Consider the following 19,959-nt stretch of genomic DNA (forward strand, 5'->3'; position numbering starts at 1 on the left):
CAGCCTCTCCTTCAACATTCTCTGATTTCCCATCCTCACTGTTTAGTCACTGAAGCAGCATTTCATTGTTGACAACTCATTATATATATATATATAATGTGTGTGTGTGTGTGTGTGTGTGTTCTCGCAATGGAGGCTCTCTTTCATCTCACACTTACAGCTGCATGTCAGGGACAAAAACTTGTGTATCATTTCTGATACGTCATCACAGTGGTACTCACCAATCATTCTTTGTTTTGCAGGCCAAACTGGCTCATTATAGAGCCGAGCAAAGGAGGACTGGTGATGATGAGGCAGGCATCGAGGTCCTCACACCTTTGGAGGAGAGGGTTGAGGCGCTCCTGGGTGGACACGGTGCCTTCCCTGTAGGCCTGGGTACTGCTGATGCAGATGTAGCTAAGTGAATGACCCTCCTTTAATGCATTCTCTCCTTGAATGCACCAGCACCTACTGTACCCTTCCTTCTGGAAGTCTGCTATTTGCAGGCTCCATGCGTCAATCACCCACCTCTCCCTCATGGCAGCCCTTCTCCCATTTATGCTTGCAGATAACAGACCGAGTGGCAGCACATCCAGCACAGTGGGGAGTGAGGAGAGGCTGCGCAGACCAGCTGGAGGCCTGCATGAGACCTTTCACCACATCAAAGCAGACATCTTAAGTGAGGACATTGAAGGGTCAAGCCCTGCTGAGAGCATCCAGAGCACTCCATCATTTGGGGATGTGACTGAAGAGGAAGAGAAGGACACTGATGGCACCCACACGTCACTGCTTCCACCCACACACGCCAGCTCAGATACTGGGAGTGCGCGGTCTGATATAGTTGATGTGGTACAGGGCTCTGCACTGGGTGCTACATCGGGGCCTAGCGGGCTGCAGCATGGTGACAGGGCTAAGCAACTTCAAGTGCCGTCTCTCCGGGGGGCGAGTCCACACAGGAGTTCTGCTGAGGAGGACTCAGATGATGCCATCAATGCTGTGGCTTACGAAAGAAGGGTGGAGGCCATGCATTCGCAGATGTTGGGGGCACTGACAAGGTGCCAGAGAGGCTGGTGGAAGTGATGAGGAATGTGGAGGAGTCTGCCTCCCGCATAGTCGACAGTTCTGCACACACCATGGAGCCCATCATTGCCAGTGAGCAGGCGATGGTGGACTCCCAGAGTGACCGTGCGGATCCAGCTGTGATGCTGCAACCTGCAGGTGATGTGGCAGCTGCCATTTCAGCACAGGCATGAGGGAATGAGTGCATCGGTGCTGTATTGGAGGGGATGGCCATGGCCCTGAAAGCTCAGAATGCTCTTTATGCACTCTGGGCAACAGGCTCGGAGCGACTTATTGCTGCCATGGAGCGTCTTATTGCTGCCATGGAATGTCAAACTGCTGCCATGTCTGCTGGCTGTGAGACTCTGACTCCTCTCATGCAGTCTCAGCTGGATGCCACCTGACACCTCAGTGTTGCGTTCGCGGCTGGGTCCTACACAGGCCACGGGGGACCTTCCGGTGTCGCGCCACAGCACCGACCTGACCTCCCTCAGCTTGGTGGTGGTGGTAATGTGCCGCCCCCAGTGAGTGACTCAGCTCCTCCGGACCAGGATCCCAATGATGTGCTCTCTCAGCATCACAACATTCTTGGCCCCAGACCCGTCACTCTGCCAGTGCCTCCACGTATGGCCTCGTCCCAGCCAAGCCAGACTGAAACCTCCCAGGAGGGTGCTGACCAGTCTGCACCCGGTCCTTCCAGGCCCAAAGGTGGTCGAGGGCGTCCGACAAGGATATCTGTAGCTCCGACACAACAACCACAACAGCCTTCCCAGACCCATGAGGTAGCCACATGGGAGACACTTAGGCATAGTGTTAGGATAGCATGCGTAAAAGGTGTTATAAGGAGATGCACAAGGGTAAAAAAATGATGTTTTTGTGTTAGTTTCTAGTACTGTTTTTTGTTCTGTTGTCTTTTTGCACTGACTTGCATCATGTCATAAATCTTTATTTTTTGCACATATATCTGGCCAGGTGTTTCATTTGAGAGTGAGCAATTCTGTATGAAGGCACTCATTGGGATGGCCATGGAAAGTAGGAGCTGAAGGGTCATGTGGGGATGAGATTGTGAATTGAGCAGCAATGAGACGTGTCTGCACCTCCCTTGCAGGGTTGTAATGGCGATGATGCCTCTCGGCTGGGTGGCGATGGGGATCCTCCTTCTCCTGCGCCTCTTCATCAGGTGGTACTGCTGGCTCGACCTCCAGCGGCTGGCCCCTCATGAAGACCAGGTGTACAGCATGCAGCAGACCTCCACGAAGATGGAGACCGTTCAGAAGAGTGCTGCAAGGCGCCACCAGACCGGTCCAGGCAACGAAACCTCTGCTTGACGATCCTAATGCAGTGCTCGATGATGCACCTGGTGCCAGAATGAGCGTCATTGTAGGCATGCTCGGCCGCTGTCCTGGGTTCCACAGTGGAGTCAGCAGCCAAGTGGACAGGGGATATCCCTTGTCACCAAGCAGCCATCCACAATCCTGATTTGGCCTGGTGAAGAGGGCGGACACACTGGTCTGGAGCAAAATGAATGAATCATGGCTGCTGCCTGGAGACCTGGCATCAAGTGCCAGGATTCTAAACTAGTGGTCACACACCAGCTGCACAGTGAGGGAGTGGAATCCCTCCCTATTGATGAAGACTTTGGGATGGTGTTGTGGCACCCTCAGGCCCAATGTCTGTGTAATCGACGGCATCCTGTACCCTGGGGAATCTTGCAATCTGGACAAATCCGGCCTGCCGCTCGACCTGCTTCTCCCTGGTCATCGGAAAGGAGATGTAGTCCACTCGTCTCCTATACAGTGCATCGGTGACCTGCCGGATGGAGCGATGGGCAAAGAATTGTGAGTTCTTGGCTATGTCAGCAGTCACAGACTAGAAAGACCTTGTAGCATAAAAGTTCAGAGCTCTGGTGACCTTGGTTTCAATGGTCACAGCGGTCCTGAGCGTTGTGTGAGGCTGGAGATCTTGGTGCAGAACATTGCACAGCTCCCTCAGTATGTTCTTTCTAAATCTCAGCCTTTGCAAGCAATGCTCATCACTGAACTCCAGGAAAGAGAACTGATATCTGTAGACTCTTTGACGGTAGGGCCACCTTCCCCCAGGTCTGTGCTGGCCACCTCCCATGGCAGCTGGATGATCGCCTTCTCCCTCTTCCTCCTCATGTTCGGGAGCCTCTGCAGGCTGTTGCTGGCAAGGCTCCTGGCCCAGTATGTGATGCAGGGGGTCAGCATATCTGACCCTCCTCCTCTCGCCATCTCCCTCTTGGCCACCCTCTCTACGTGCAGGTCTGTGCCCATCTGCAGGCCCTTCTGGATGTTGGGCAGCAATGGCTGCTGCCTTCCTTGCCCGCTGCCTCTCTACCCGTTGCTGACGGCACCGCCTTCCCCTGCATGCCGCCCTGCACCTGACAAGGTGGACAAGGCGTTCCCCTGTTCTGTGTGAATGCTGGACTCTGACAAGCAGGCCGTTGTGGAGCACAGAATGAGGCCTACAGGCCTCCACTAATCAGTGAGAGCTAAAAGTCCTCAAAACCATCCCAAAAGTAATGAACACGACTCAAGCAGCTTAACCAAATGCACAAAATGAACTGAAAAAGTTTGCACCAAAAATACCCCCGATCGCAGGAATCCTCCGTTCTCCTCCTCCAGTGGTATCGAGTAGCACGGCAAAGTGTACCGACCCAAAAAGGTGGCGGGGCACTGTCTAACAAAGAGCTGACTTTTTAAACCTGAATTGGGTGGAGTGACTGCACAGCAGTGGTCCACACCCTGATGACATCACTACGGCCGCAAGCCCCGCACTGCAGCGGAAGTTGGCAGCTTGCAGCGGAAGAGAAGTCCGCACCACCGAGGAAACTCTTGCGCTGAAAATGCGTCAGGGGAGCCAATCGACCGGAACACGGCGGCCAGTCGATTTTGCCGAATGGCCGCCGAAAATCCGGGTAATGATCTTTCCCAGGACCCTGAATTTTGGCCTCCATGTCCCCATCCCGAAAGTAAATTGAGCAAGCATCCACAATATCTAATAAATACCACATGCGACATTTTAAATCAGTTGTCGTCCCTGGTGTGATATTATCATCAGCAAAACAATACAAGGACACGTTTTTACTTCTCCTTTATAATTCTCAATCCCATTAATAACCAAATATTGATCCACTCCTTACTCCATTCGCATTGTTAGGCAGCCAATTGCACCTCCCCACACCATGAGCTAAACCAATGTCTAACACTGCATGGTGGTCTGATATCTGATCCTTCTAAATTTTTATTATTTATCTATGAGAAAAAATGACTTGGAAATGCAAAAATTAACCCACCTTTCTCTCTGAAAATAGGGACCAGTAAAATAATTCAAAGGCCTTTTGGCCTGCAATGGCAGTGTACAAATCTCTACAGTATAATCCAGACATCACGCTCAGTCGTGGGGACTCAATTTCTGATTATGAGATAAACCTAGTGTTGTCTTTTTAAGAGAAACCTGATCAAAACTTTTGATCATTGAATCAAAACTTCCAACTGACACTTGATCACTCATTATATTCAGAACTTATTTCAGCAGAAGCAACATTACTAATGGACTTTAATCCAAAAGAACATTCTCGTAAGTATGCAACTTCTTAGTGGGCCTCACAGACAATGCTGAGATACCAGGCTACTTGGGTACAAGACTATGCATTGGCGCTATTACATATTGGGAGTATAATTTAAAGAGGTGGTCGGCCATACAAGCTGATTAACTTTGCTGGGTACAGGAGAAAATTTATTTCTCTAACCAACTTAAAGAAATTAAATGACAAATGAACCATTGTAGGCAACGACAATAGGGAAAAATCACATACATTCTCAGAAAGTACCTGAATGAAACTACAGCAACTATTAACTGTTAATAATTAGTTGTTGCAAGCCAGATACAAAATGAGGCTCAGCAAATTCCAAATGGCTAGTATAACACACTTCATATACATTTATATGATTACAACTGTATGTGCTGTCATATTTGCATTCAGAAGTTCTATGTTAACAGTGTTTACAGATTTATTTCCATATTAATTGTATCTATACCTGGAGATGCCTGGCTCGTCACACTTTTAATAAGATTTTCATGTTAATGTGCTAGGCTGTGATACAAGAATACTTCAAGGGATGTTTTGGTTCTGCCTGCAGTTCCAAGCTCTGTCCACTCAGTGATGCTGTGGAGCACTAAATTCATTTCTCGCCCTCATCTCAGCTCCAAATCGTCACCATCTTGGATTTTTAATTTTTCTTCCTTAGGCTACGTTGGGCCACTACTTCCAGCCCCAGCCTGCTTTCTGTACCTCCATTATGAGCTCCTTTGTAATCCCAGTACAAGACTTTTGGTCTGGCCTGTCAAGCCAGGACTTATCTTTCTAACCACTCAGGTCCTTTAAACAATAATCTTGAACTGCTGGGATCCACTGGGAGCATTGTCTCTACATATTTTCCCCCTGCAGATCATAGCCTATCTGGAGGCTCTCCCAGCTCAACTGCACTAACTGATTAGGTCGTGATCTCCCCCTCACTTCACGGCCCCTTGGTTCGATATTCACACGGGCCAGCCAGCCACCTTTTAGGCCCACGTCCCTTTCTCTCCAATCCTACCTTGTCCTGCATACAGTCTCCTGCTCCAGATCATTCCAAACTTGCCTCTAACTCTCCCCTGAAATGCTGGGATTGGTGGGGGTGGGGGTGGAGATTCCTACTAGCATCCCCACAAGTAAAGTTTTGCTATTCCCGGAAATATATTCCTTTTCCTCCTTTGGTTGCCCACCCTGCGCCAATCAGCCACTGGCCCATTCTCCGCTTCGCTTGACATGGACAATTCTAGTCTCCGTGTTCCCCCACCCTTCTCCCGTGGCCACTCAATTGGCCATTGTTCAGCAGATGTACAATAAATATACAAAATATCATTCACCCATTGGATTTTGTAGACAATCTATATCTGTGCCCAAAAGTCTTTAATATTTCACTCCCGTTTCAGTGCAGCGCATGACAATGTCCTTCAGTCTAACAGCAAAACAGTTTAGTTCCATCAGATAGATTTCAACTTCTTCACGAGGTTAATGATTAATGACACAGTCAGTGCCAATATGCTAGTGCCGACCCTTGCTCCACTCCCTCCGGCCTTGTTACCTCCCCTCACCTGTCTTCCTTCCACTCACCCACTCTCCCTCCCTCTTGCCCCTCAACTCGTCCCCACATCCCTGCTCACTCACCCACTGCCCCTCTCCCCAGGGTTTTTGCTATTTTTTTTCTATTTTTATAATGCATTTTTATAGAATATGGGAAGCATCCACGTGTGGACTGATCCATTTACTACACGAGTTAGATATGCTTATTACTGGAGTTATAGAAACTGGTTAAATAAATAAGCCCCAAAAATATATAAAATCACTCCTGCTGTTTATAATATACTTAGTCATTCATCAAAGTTAGCGATGGATTATTTTGATGTCACTATTTCCAAAGGAATATTAGTTTTGAACAGAATACGAGTGTCAGAATCACTCACCTCATCCTTGCCATGGAGCAGGTATTCGCAACCATTGTTCAACCTGAAATGGAAGCCCAAGCACAACACATTTAAAATGGATGCTTCCGCATACAAGAGCATCAGTCATAATTGAACAACATCATTAAATATTCTATCTTTAGACTTGTAGTTACAACAGATAACTGGGAGGAAGTTAATGACTATGACACAGTCTGAAGTCACACAATGTTCATAAATAACTTGAGCTTTGATGTTGCGGTTTATCCTGACATCTGAATTCCTCAACTGCTTTAAAGCTTTGCTAATCCATCATACGTAGGTATTATTCTATTTATAGAAGGGTTATGCATCACTGGCATCTGTCTCTTTCCACTGGAAGAAATTGCCTAAAATATGTGGACTCAGCAGGAAAAGGGGTAACATTTAAACAAACTCTCCACAGAAAAACCAAAGTACTTATTCCGACAATATTTCACAAGTACTTAGTATAAAAGGACGATATTCCTGGGCATCGAAGGTGACAGGTGTATTCAGGAGTTTCAAATAACAAAAAGGTAACATATACATAGAACTGTGGATCATTGGGGGTGAGCAATTCCACATCGGTCTTTCACCAACATGTTTCAGAATGTGTCAAAAATGCACACTGATTAACACCCCCACCCCCACAAAAATATGGAAATCAGTAAGGGCTTGAAAATTGTTATTAAATTAAAATAAAACAGACCTTATTTCCATTCCCCTCTGATGCGGGCTGCTGGAATTTCAGCTCAGCACTGCTCAAAATGGAAAGTGAGCTAAGTGGGGAATCCAGCAAGCACTGTGCCATTCTGTGGCACTCAAGTCCAATGTTCAGCACCAGAATTAAACAATGCCAATGAAATAGAACTGTGATTGGTTCCAGACAATTCTCCGTTCATTGACTATAGCTTCTGTGGCACGAAACCCACACTCCCCATTGATCAAGAGCAAATGATTTATAGCATTTGGTTTGTGGAAGTTTCATAAAATGTAATACTTCAACAGAAAAGAGGATGGACTTTTTGGTCAAATGTAAATAGGTGACATATCAGAGATACAGGCCCCTATCATCTAAAGCTCTGGGGATACCTGACAATTGTTCACCAAAAATGCTGCTTGTCTGACAACTCAGGAAGGTGGACCCTTGGGTTCTGGGTTGGTCTGCTTATTCATACATTCGACTTCAGACCTATGATGATCAAGCTCTATTTGGTCAAGTTCCAGCCCTGCCTCCCTCTCAACCTTTCTGCTTCGCCTTACAGCACAGAAGGAGGCCATTCAGCCCGTCGAGCTTGTGCCAGCTCTCTGCAAGAGCACTTCAACTAGTCCGACTATCCTGCCCTTTCCCCGTAGCCCTGCAAATATTTATCCAATTCCCTTTTGAAAGCCACGATTGAATCTGCCTCCACCATCCTTTCAGGCAGTGCATTCTAGATCATAACCACTCACTGCATAAAAACATTTTACCTCATGCCACCCTTTGGTTCTTCTGCCAATCACCTTAAATCTGTGTCCGCTGGTTCTCGACCCTTCTGGGAACAGTTTTTCTCTTTATATTCTCTCCAGACCCATCATGATTTTGAATGTAAATAGATCTACTGATAAGCATGGATGTTGCTCTCAGTTTGTGTACAGAACTTAAAGAGGATTACTTAATATATACAGCACAGAAACAGGCCATTTGGCCCAACCAGTCCATGCCGGCATTTATGCTCCACTCGAGCATAATGATTTTATTTAGCTGTTGGAACAGTGCTCCTGATAGAATTGTTTACCGTTCTCCTTGCTGAACACTGTGCACGAATTTCTATAATCCTATTCATGTCTGCCTGCTCATATTTTTTTCCGCGACAGAAACGAGATTTTATAGAATCAACTGTCTGGGAACAGATTTCAGATCTAACCATAAGAATTCCAAATACAAAAGCCAGTTGTGAAAAAAGGACATCTGCCTAAAAAGTTGACTCTTTTTCTCTCTTCTGCTGCCTGACCTGCTGAATCTTTCCCGAATTCCAAATATATTGATCGGAATTTGCGGTCAGCGGTGAAGCAAAGGCGATTGCCGCTGGCCTCGAAGTAAACTTCGCACAAACATCTTGCCATCTGTGTGTCGAGGGGCTCAGGTTTTCTGGCATGTAATTCAAATAACGGAGTATAGTGGGTATTCCATAGTGCAAGATACTGTGACGTCAACAAGCAGTCCAAGCAGCCAATCAAAACGCAGAATTCTCGCAGACAGTGAACAAGGAAGTGTGTAAACTCTTAAAATTCTAACTTTTAAAAAATGTTAAGAGAGAGCAAAACAAGGATTGGGGTTCTCCTATGGGGAAAAAGGAAACCTGAAATAAAGATGGACAATCTTAAAAATGAGTATTTTTCTAAAAGTTTCTTAAAGATGTAAATTTTTTATTAAAATGGATAAATTTGACATTGCACAAAATTAAAATAATTTTTTCAGGGCCATAACCTTTGCTTAGCAGTCAATACATTGTTAAATCCCCAGTTACACCGAATGCCTTTGAGTCTAACTTTTAATGGGGAATATAACAGCGTAATTACTGCGGAAGAGCCGAAGTTTTCATCAGTTTCCCTGATTTTTGAGATTTCACTGATTGGGAGGGGTGGAGAGTGGTGGTGGGGAGCGGGCATGCGGGCAGGGGGGCACTGCGCAGCCTGTGGCAGAGCAGTGAATGAGACTGTAATTTCAGGATATCTGCATAAATCCTGAAGTTGTGGTCAGTTTCAGCGGCAGAATGACAGGGAATGCTGTCAAATTCCTGGCCATTGTTCCATCACAGGTTGGGCAGAGATCCAGCTCCAATATAGTCAATGATCAAACCTGCCACACTATCCTCGCATTGCTTTGCATTTGCTCCTGCAGCAGTAATCCTGACAAATAAACACACGCACAAACAAAAAAATCTAAGTGTTTGCTGGAAAGAAAATTTAAAAACGAACTGCAAAAGACACTCCACAATAACTACACGGGGCTGGAGCTAGTTATTAGTGGACTCCTGAAACTTGACTTTTGTGTTGTTCAACTCCAGATAAACATCACTGACCCAGCCATTATTATGTTTAACCTACAAAGTACAGATACATCAGTTGTAATATAAAGATTTAATAACAAATATATCAAGTATTGAGAATGGATCGCACCTTGATTAATAGTTCAGATCGTCAAGCTACAAAATCAAAATCAGAATGTAGTTTTTATTCCATAGTGTGTTTGCTTCATGCCCAATATTGCTAAGATTTTTAAATATGAATGGCAGATAATTATAACACAGACTGGGGATTTTCTTTGCGTTTTTATAAGTGTTGTAGCAAGTTTGTTTTAAACTTCAGATCACACCAGTAAACTGCCAAACACGTATCCCAAATGAATGGTAATGAGTCTGGTGTTTGGAAAAAGTTATGCTGGCTGGCTCTCGTCTGAACTGTTAGATCACGCAAGCTGGCCCAGGTGCATTCCAGGCGCAGTATATCTTGGTGAAGCCCAGTTGACCCTTGGGAACACCCATGTACGCTTAATGCAGAGGGATCTACTCATTTCAGAACTGCTTTGTTTCTTATGCATATCTCAAATTGCATTTGCAGCTATTGTCACTATTTGGGAAGTGTTATTAATGTATCTCCCTTTTCTGTTCTTGTTTTCATGTTGTAATGTTATTACAACTGTTACAAAAACCTTGTCATCAACATGTTATCAACATCAAACTCACCGCAGTTTAAACACGTGTTTTTTCTTCTTGTAATCAGCAGCCACTTCACACATAGCACCTTTCAGATTCAGAGGGTCTTCCCCATGGTACGTTACGCCTGCACTACAATTCTTTGTATCCTTATAGAAGTAAAATTCACCATTCTTCAGGGCACAATATAAGGTAGTCCATGACCTAAGTTTGGATACAGTACATAAATGTATACAAATATATATATTTCGAAATCAATAAAATGATGATCCAATCCAATGTTGAAAAAAAATATGCAATGATGTTTCTTACACAATTTACTTTGGCCATTCGTCCCCAAATTTATCCTTGCTCCCAAAGGAATGAATTCATGCTCGGATATAATTAATGGGTGCCAGCAACTTACTTTATTTCAGCCAAAAAGAGCATTCTTCATCTGTGAGCCCAGGCAATGAATGTCTGCTGACTATTAAATTGTGGGGGAAGGACATCTAGTCTTATACTGCCTTTAGCTTGTATTTACGGACATGCACTTTCCAGCGGGGGTTACTGGATAGTCATAGAGGCCCCAAGTTTCCACACGCGGCGAAAAAGGCGCACCTCAGAGCTGGGCGGCTGTTTTTCGCGCCGAAAACGGCGCCGGAAAAAAAGTGCGATATTCTCGAGCTCCTTGGAGCTCGATGTCTGCTTGGCGCGGCGCACAGGGGGCGGAGCCTACCACTCGCGCCGATTTTGTAAGTAGGAGGGGGTGGGTACAATTGAAATGAGGCTTCTTGGTGCCGGCAACCCTGCGCGTGCGCGTTGGAGCGTTCGCGCACGCGCAGTCTGAAGTAAACATTGGCACTCGGCCATTTTTAAAAGTGCTGCAGAAAAAGTGAAGATTTGTTTCTTGGACCCCTGCAAAGGCTTGTATTTTAATTTTCTTGATATTTCTGTGTGTGAGGGAGTGCTTTTAGCAGCACTGCTGAATAAATCACCTGCTGAAATCAGTGAGTTCAGCTTTTCACTGCTAAACTTGCAGAACCGGTGCCTGCAAATTAAGGACTGTGTGTTTGGAGAAATAAAAGTGCCAATTCAACTTTGCAATGGATCAACGTCCACCAAGAACAAATAATTTCTTGCATGAGGAAGCAAACCATTGCATAATATGTGGTGCACCCATTCTGCAAATTTAAATATAAAGATGTCGATGTGGCTGCCTCTCCCTGTCCAAATGGCCTCAGACAGTCCCCCTCACAGCTCGAAGGCTGCTGCTGTTCTTTCTTCGGCTCCCGGCCAGCCACTGAAGCCGCTGCAATCCCATGGTCGAATGGCCTCAAGTCCGTCCGGGTGCTGCATCTTTGCGGGGAATGAAGGCCTGCCTCAAGCACCGCAGCTCAGCTCGAAGGCTGCTTGCTGCCTGCTGCTGCCGTCGAGACACTGACGCCACACCGCTGCCTGAAAGGCCTGCCTGAAGCACTTTCACACAGGTAGGAACATGGTTTATTTAATCTTTTCTTTGTTTATAAATTTTTATTCAGGTTGGATTTATTTGTATAATATTTGTATAAGTATAACTAAGGATTGATTGTAGAATTTAATGACTTCCCTTCCCCCCCCCCACCTCGTTCCCTACGCCTAATTTGTAACCTGCGCCTGATTTTTTAAAGTGTAGACAAGGTTTTTTCAAGCGTACAAAAATCTTCACTTACTCCATTTTAAGTTAGTTTGGAGTACGTTTTCACTGTGGAAACTTTGAAATCAGGTGTCAGTGGCCGGACACGCCCCCTTTTGAAAAAAAAATTCTGTTCCAAAGTGAAACTGTTCTACCTGACTAGAACTGCAGAAAACTAAATGTGGAGAATTCCGATTTCTAAGATACTCCGTTCGACACCAGTTGCTCCTAAAAATCAGGAGCAAATCATGTGGAAACTTGGGGCCAAAGAGTGGGAACCGTGGTTGATTTTCCCCTGCTCTAGCTCAACATACTGTATTCAATTGTAGTGTTCTATTTCCCACCCTGGTTATTATCATGAACTAAACATGGCCAGGGTGATCTTCCTAATCTGTATAACTCAGCATTATACAACAACAACTTGTGTTGATATGGCACCATTAACATAAAGAATATCACAAGGTGCTTCACAAATAGGCATAATGAAAATGGACACTAATCCAGGAAGGGAAAGAATTAAGAGGGGTAAGTGAAAGTTTGGTCAAAAATACAGGCTTTGGGGAGGTTTTTAAGAGTGGGGAAAGGCCATAGAGGGATTTGATGAAGATGAGAAGGATTTTCAATTTAATGCATTGGAGGATTGTAATGATAGGTGAGTAGGAGTTGGTGTGTCATAAGATGTGGCAGAGATTTGGAACAATTGGAGTTTATGAAGAGTGGAGGACGAGAGGCCAGCAAGAAGACCCTTTAATTAGTTGAATCTGCAGGTAACAAAGCCATGTCAAAGGGTTTCAGTATCGGAAGGACCGATGCGAGCATTGTTGTGGAGGTGGAAGTAAGCAGTTTTGGTGGGGTTAGAGAATGTTGAGATTAGAGTTCAGCTCGGGGCTGAACAGGACACAAAGACTATGGATGGTCTGGTTCAGCAGAATGTAGCATGTTTTTCTACTTTACGATTCCGGTGTTGGGCCTATGCACTCCCAGGTCAGATGCGATGCAAAGTTCTTTCTGTACTGTCTGAACAATTGTGGGGGGGTGGGGGGGGAGAGGGAGATTTTCTCAATGCACCATGTAATGAAATAGTCAATCTGTTTATTTTAAAAAATTGGTTTATGATTTAATTGACATAGCACACAGAAGAAACCTTTTCGTAATGGGTCAAAACTAAATCTTCGAAGAACATCCCTAAATTCATTGGTAAGAATTGTGCATGTGTTGCATCAGCTATCCCTGTAGCTTTTCTGAGTTACTGATGGTGTCAATCTAGTGCCAAATTATGGGCACTTCTGTGCTATAAACTTGCACCACATGAGACTGCCCACATTCATTTCATGCAGATTGCTTACAGTAAGAAGAGAAAATATTAATCAGATTCAAACTCAGGTCCAACACGTGAAATACATTTCAAAGTTTGAAAAATTCACCTGTTTGATGCCTTCCTGTTAGGCCCTTCTAGTTCATGTTTACGCCCAAGGTATCCTTCCAGTTGAACAACTTGTTCTCTTGAAGTCGAAATGGGAAGTGTAGATGAAACTCTGGGTTTCTCAATTTCCAACTCCGGCAATATCAGAGGTGGAGGCTTGGAGGCCCTCTCATGAGGCTTCTCTTCAAACTGTGATTTATCTTCACTCCCTAATCCCTTTTCTTCTGGACTGTCCGTACCATTTACCAAGGCAGATAGATCTTCTGATGTAGTTATCTATGGAAAGTTGCAGATAAAGTCAGAGACTGAAATCTTGAGCATTACAATAATCACCTACAACTTGTATTGTTTTTGAGTTAGCTTTCAGAGCCATGCACCATAACTGTGAACTATATTAGATTTTAGTGATTACAGACAGCCATTGTCAGACCTGTACCATGAGTTATCCCATCAAGAAAAGCCAACAGAATTGTATATTTGCAATGCACAGTTCGCTTTAATTTAGCCATGCTGCATGCTAAGTAATAGGGAAAGTACAATAAAAGTAAGTTTTACACCAATGATGTGTGATATTAGTGTCAATATGTTTGTATGAAATTCCTTTGTCCACTATTTTAACAGAGTGTTAGCTCATTTCAAAAAATGAGTTAATGCTTTTCTTAAAGTTGTGAACAGGGAAATATCATACAAATATATTAATGTGTCCATGTGGTCAGAGTGAATAGGGCAATTTTACCCCTTAAGTCTTTGAAGGTAAGTTGTCCTCCCAAAATTTCCCATGGTCTTCTTTCCCCATATATTTCTCTATGGCTAAGAGGACTACTTGCTCTCAGTATTACTCTTATCGGGCTATCATTGATATACAAGAACATCCACTTAACAACTTTTCTTTTAATTTCAGCTCTAACTTCCCGCAACTTGGAAAAGGATTTGGCTTTTATTTGGCATCTCTCCATAGCAACACAGCAGAGATCAGGAAATCAGTGGACTGAGGAATTGAACCTTAGTTCTTATGCTTGGTGGTGCCCAAATAACATGTCCTTTTATCGGAGAGGCATGTTTTGTATTACACAGAATGTTGTCAATCTAACCACCAGTCCTATGCTATTGCTAGCATGGACAGACAACTGAGAAATGACTGTTGGTGATATTAGCAGACAAACATTTAACAAATTGTCCCCTATTGCAACATAGGCATTTAAAATATGAATATGCCAACACCTCTGCTAAAACAACAAACAAAGGAAATTCATGCAAACATGTTGTCGTTCATCTATTAAATCACTAATAGTAATCTCCAGGCTATATATTCGTTATGTTTACTTGCTGCGAAGACCACAAATGTTTCAGTAAATGGAGAATATGATACTGCAGACTGTTAAGTGTTACTCCAGCAAGGGTCAATAGAGGCTTGGGTTAGCGGGATAATTATGTTGTGCTTGAAATCATTCCTAGTGGAGGGCAGTCTTTTGAATCCTTTACAGGTTGCATAATGAAGCTGTTTGGGGAATGTTATTACAATTTGGAGTACTGAATGTTCTCTGGACCTCAAATTCTGTTCATTTTGTAGATGATATCTGCAAGAGTGATCATCCTCCTAGTTTCTTATGTTGAATAATAAAAATTGAAGTCACACCATATTTACTTGGTCCAAATCTTCTTCTTTGTGTTTCTTTCCTGATCTTGCAGCTGTTCCGAACATAAACATACCAAGTGCATGCTGCATAGCGGTTCACTCTGTTGTCATTGCACAGCAAAAAATACTAATCCAAATGAATCCTATCAGATTCACATAACAGCCCAGTTCAAATCTCCACTGACTTTTTGCTTTATTTCCAAAGTGCAGTACCTGTAAAGAGTAGCAATCTGTTGACAGATTACTGATAGGTGGGGGCTGCTGTAAGAAACTGAAAAGGAGGGTGAATTCAATAGATAGAAGAAAGTATTTGAGAATGGGCTTTTTTTAAAAAAAAGAAAGGTCTTTTCTCCTTTTCCTTTATTCCTGTTTCCCGTGCAACACTCACATTTCAGAATGCAACAAGACTTGCCGGAGGGCTGGATTTTCCTTTTAAATTGCCCTGTGGGGGGGAGAGTGAGATCACTGTGGAGGGGGGGGGGGGGGTGAGAGTGAGATCGCTGTTGGGGGCGGGGAAGACTGAGGTCGTTGTGGGGGAGGGGGAAGAGAGTGAGATCGCTGTGGGGGGGGAAGAGAGTGAGATTGCTGTGGGGGGGAGTGGGGAGAGTGAGATCGCTGTGGGGGGAGTGAGATCGCTGTGGGGGGGAGTGGGGAGAGTGAGATCGCTGTGGGGGGAGTGAGATCGCTGTGGGGGGGAGTGGGGAGAGTGAGATCGCTGTGGGGGGAGTGGGGAGAGTGAGATCGCTGTGGGGGGGAGTGGGGAGAGTGAGATCGCTGTGGGGGGGAGTGGGGAGAGTGAGATCGCTGTGGGGGGAGTGGGGAGAGTGAGATCGCTGTGGGGGGGAGGGGGGAGAGTGAGATCGCTGTGGGGGGGAGTGGGGAGAGTGAGATCGCTGTGGGGGGGAGGGGGGAGAGTGAGATCGCTGTGGGGGGGAGTGGGGAGAGTGAGATCGCTGTGGGGGGAGTGGGGAGAGTGAGATCGCTGTGGGGGGAGGGGGAGAGTGAGATCGCTGGGGCGGGGAAGAGAGTGAGATCACTGTGGGGGGGGGGAAGAGAGTGAGATCGCTGTGGGGGGGGGGAAAGAGAGTGAGATCGCTGTGGGGGGGAGTGGGGAGAGTGAGATCGCTGTGGGGGGGAGGGGAGAGAGTGAGATCGCTGGGGGGGAGGGGGAGGAGAGTGAGATCGCTGTTGGGGGGGAGTGGGGAGAGTGAGATCGCTGTGGGGGGGGAGGGGGGAGAGTAAGATTGCTGTGGGGGGGAGTGGGGAGAGTGAGATTGCTGTGGGGGGGAGTGGGGAGAGTGAGATCGCTGTGGGGGGGGAGGGGAGAGAGTGAGATCGCTGTTGGGGGAGGAGGGAGAGAGTAAGATCGCTGTGGTGGTGGGGGGGGGGGGAAGAGTGAGGTCGTTGTGGGAGAGGGGGAAGAGAGTGAGATCACTGTGGGGGAGGGGGAAGAGAGTGAGATCGCTGTGGGGGAGGAGGGAGAGAGTAAGATCGCTGTGGTGGTGGGGGGGGGAAGAGTGAGGTCGTTGTGGGGGGAGAGGGGGGAGAGTGAGATCGCTGTGGGGGAGGGGGAAGAGAGTGAGATCGCTGTGGGGGAGGAGGGAGAGAGTAAGATCGCTGTGGTGGTGGGGGGGGGGGAAGAGTGAGGTCGTTGTGGGGGGAGAGGGGGGAGAGTGAGATCGCTGTGGGGGGGAGTGGGGAGAGTGAGATCGCTGTGCGGGGAGGGGGGAGAGTGAGATCGCTGTGAGGGGGAGGGGGGAGAGTAAGATTGCTGTGGGGGGGAGTGGGGAGAGTGAGATTGCTGTGGGGGGGAGTGGGGAGAGTGAGATCGCTCTGGGGGGGAGTGGGGAGAGTGAGATCGCTTTGGGGGGGAGTGGGGAGAGTGAGATCGATGTGGGGGGAGGGGGGAGAGTGAGAGCGCTGTGGGGGGGAGTGGGGAGAGTGAGATCGCTGTGGGGGGAGGGGGGAGAGTGAGATCGCTGTGGGGGGGTAGTGGGGAGAGTGAGATCGCTGTGGGGGGGAGGGGGGAGAGTAAGATTGCTGTGGGGGGGAGGGGGGAGAGTGAGATCGCTGTGGGGGGGAGAGGGGAGAGTGAGAGCGCTGTGGGGGGGAGGGGGGAGAGTGAGATCGCTGTGGGGGGGAGAGGGGAGAGTGAGATCGCTGTGGGGGGGAGTGGGGAGAGTGAGATCGCTGTGGGGGGGGAAGAGAGTGAGATCGCTGTGGGGGGGAGGGGAGAGAGTGAGATCGCTGTGGGGGGGAGAGGGGAGAGTGAGAGCGCTGTGAGGGGGGGGAAGAGTGAGATCGCTGTGGGGGGGAGGGGGGAGAGTGAGATCGCTGTGGGGGGGGAAGAGAGTGAGATCGCTGTGGGGGGGAGTGGGGAGAGTGAGATCGCTGTGGGGGGGGAAGAGAGTGAGATCGCTGTGGGGGGGAGTGGGGAGAGTGAGATCGCTGTGGGGGGGAGGGGAGAGAGTGAGATCGCTGTTGGGGGAGGAGGGAGAGAGTAAGATCGCTGTGGTGGTGGGGGGGGGGGGGAAGAGTGAGGTCGTTGTGGGAGAGGGGGAAGAGAGTGAGATCACTGTGGGGGAGGAGGGAGAGAGTAAGATCGCTGTGGTGCTGGGGGGGGGGAAGAGTGAGGTCGTTGTGGGGGGAGAGGGGGGAGAGTGAGATCGCTATGGGGGGGAGTGGGGAGAGTGAGATCGCTGTGGGGGGGAGTGGGGAGAGTGAGATCGATGTGGGGGGAGGGGGGAGAGTGAGATCGCTGTGGGGGGGAGTGGGGAGAGTGAGATCGCTTTGGGGGGGAGGGGGGAGAGTAAGATTGCTGTGGGGGGGAGTGGGGAGAGTGAGATTGCTGTGGGGGGGAGTGGGGAGAGTGAGATCGCTGTGGGGGGGAGTGGGGAGAGTGAGATCGCTGTGGGGGGGAGTGGGGAGAGTGAGATCGCTGTGGGGGGAGATCGCTGTGGGGGGGGAAGAGAGTGAGATCGCTGTTGGGGGAGGAGGGAGAGAGTAAGATCGCTGTGGTGGTGGGGGGGGGGGAAGAGTGAGGTCGTTGTGGGAGAGGGGGAAGAGAGTGAGATCACTGTGGGGGAGGGGGAAGAGAGTGAGATCGCTGTGGGGGAGGAGGGAGAGAGTAAGATCGCTGTGGTGGTGGGGGGGGGGAAGAGTGAGGTCGTTGTGGGGGGGAGGGGGGAGAGTGAGATCGCTGTGGGGGGGAGTGGGGAGAGTGAGATCGCTGTGGGGGGGAGGGGGGAGAGTGAGATCGCTGTGGGGGGGAGTGGGGAGAGTGAGATCGCTGTGGGGGGGAGGGGGGAGAGTGAGATCGCTGTTGGGGGAGGAGGGAGAGTGAGATCGCTTTGGGGGGGAGTGGGGAGAGTGAGATCGCTGTGGGGGGGAGTGGGGAGAGTGAGATCGCATTGCGGGGAGGGTGGAGAGTGAGATCGCTGTGAGGGGAGGGGGGAGAGTGAGATCGCTGTGGGGGGGAGTGGGGAGAGTGAGATTGCTGTGGGGGGGAGGGGGGAGAGTGAGATCGCTGTGGGGGGGAGTGGGGAGAGTGAGATCGCTGTTGGGGGAGGAGGGAGAGTGAGATCGCTGTGGGGGGGAGTGGGGAGAGTGAGATCGCTGTGGGGGGGAGGGGGGAGAGTAAGATTGCTGTGGGGGGGGAAGAGAGTGAGATCGCTGTGGGGGGGAGGGGGGAGAGTGAGATCGCTGTGGGGGGGAGTGGGGAGAGTGAGATCGCTGTGGGGGGGAGGGGGGAGAGTGAGATCGCTGTTGGGGGAGGAGGGAGAGTGAGATCGCTGTGGGGGGGAGTGGGGAGAGTGAGATCGCTGTGGGGGGGAGTGGGGAGAGTGAGATCGCTGTGGGGGGGAGTGGGGAGAGTGAGATCGCTGTGGGGGGGAGTGGGGAGAGTGAGATCGCTGTGGGGGGGAGGGGGGAGAGTAAGATTGCTGTGGGGGGGAGTGGGGAGAGTGAGATTGCTGTGGGGGGGAGTGGGGAGAGTGAGATCGCTGTGGGGGGGAGTGGGGAGAGTGAGATCGCTTTGGGGGGAGTGGGAAGAGTGAGATCGCTGTGGGGGGAGGGGGGAGAGTGAGATCGCTGTGGGGGGGGAGTGGGGAGAGTGAGATCGCTGTGGGGGGGAGGGGGGAGAGTAAGATTGCTGTGGGGGGGAGTGGGGAGAGTGAGATTGCTGTGGGGTGGAGTGGGGAGAGTGAGATCGCTGTGGGGGGGAGTGAGGAGAGTGAGATCGCTGTGGGGGGGGAAGAGAGTGAGATCGCTGTGGGGGGGAGTGGGGAGAGTGAGATCGCTGTGGGGGGGAGTGGGGAGAGTGAGATCGCTGTGGGGGGGAGGGGGGAGAGTAAGATTGCTGTGGGGGGGAGTGGGGAGAGTGAGATCGCTGTGGGGGGGAGGGGAGAGAGTGAGATCGCTGTTGGGGGAGGAGGGAGAGAGTAAGATCGCTGTGGTGGTGGGGGGGGGGGGGGGAAGAGTGAGGTCGTTGTGGGGGGAGAGGGGGGAGAGTGAGATCGCTGTGGGGGGGAGTGGGGAGAGTGAGATCGCTGTGGGGGGGGAAGAGAGTGAGATCGCTGTGGGGGAGGGGGAAGAGAGTGAGATAGCTGTGGGGGAGGAGGGAGAGAGTAAGATCGCTGTGGTGGTCGGGGGGGGGGGAAGAGTGAGGTCGTTGTGGGGGGAGAGGGGGGAGAGTGAGATCGCTGTGGGGGGGAGTGGGGAGAGTGAGATCGCTGTGGGGGGGGAAGAGAGTGAGATCGCTGTGGGGGGGAGTGGGGAGAGTGAGATCGCTGTGGGGGGGAGGGGAGAGAGTGAGATCGCTGTTGGGGGAGGAGGGAGAGAGTAAGATCGCTGTGGTGGTGGGGGGGGGGGGAAGAGTGAGGTCGTTGTGGGAGAGGGGGAAGAGAGTGAGATCACTGTGGGGGAGGAGGGAGAGAGTAAGATCGCTGTGGTGGTGGGGGGGGGGGAAGAGTGAGGTCGTTGT

At 49.0% G+C, this 19,959-nt stretch overlaps 1 protein-coding gene across 7 annotated transcripts in view; it reads right to left on the minus strand.

Annotated features, from left to right (window-relative positions):
* Positions 1–19,959, minus strand: part of LOC139263202 (spectrin beta chain, non-erythrocytic 1-like) — a 451,700-nt gene that overhangs the window by 7,647 nt on the left and 424,094 nt on the right. For 6 of the 7 annotated variants that reach the window (XM_070878931.1, XM_070878934.1, XM_070878933.1 and 3 more), the window contains exons 33-35: positions 13,344–13,618; positions 10,296–10,469; positions 6,568–6,610 (exon numbers count right to left, since the gene is read on the minus strand). In XM_070878931.1, coding sequence (XP_070735032.1) covers positions 6,568–6,610; positions 10,296–10,469; positions 13,344–13,618 — 492 coding nt within the window. Of the gene's footprint in view, positions 1–6,567; positions 6,611–8,049; positions 8,166–10,295; positions 10,470–13,343; positions 13,619–19,959 lie in introns of those variants that run through there. The other variant, XM_070878935.1, reaches the window with a different exon arrangement.

This window comes from Pristiophorus japonicus, chromosome 4 (genome assembly GCF_044704955.1).
Source record: "Pristiophorus japonicus isolate sPriJap1 chromosome 4, sPriJap1.hap1, whole genome shotgun sequence".
Lineage (NCBI taxonomy): Eukaryota > Metazoa > Chordata > Chondrichthyes > Pristiophoridae > Pristiophorus > Pristiophorus japonicus.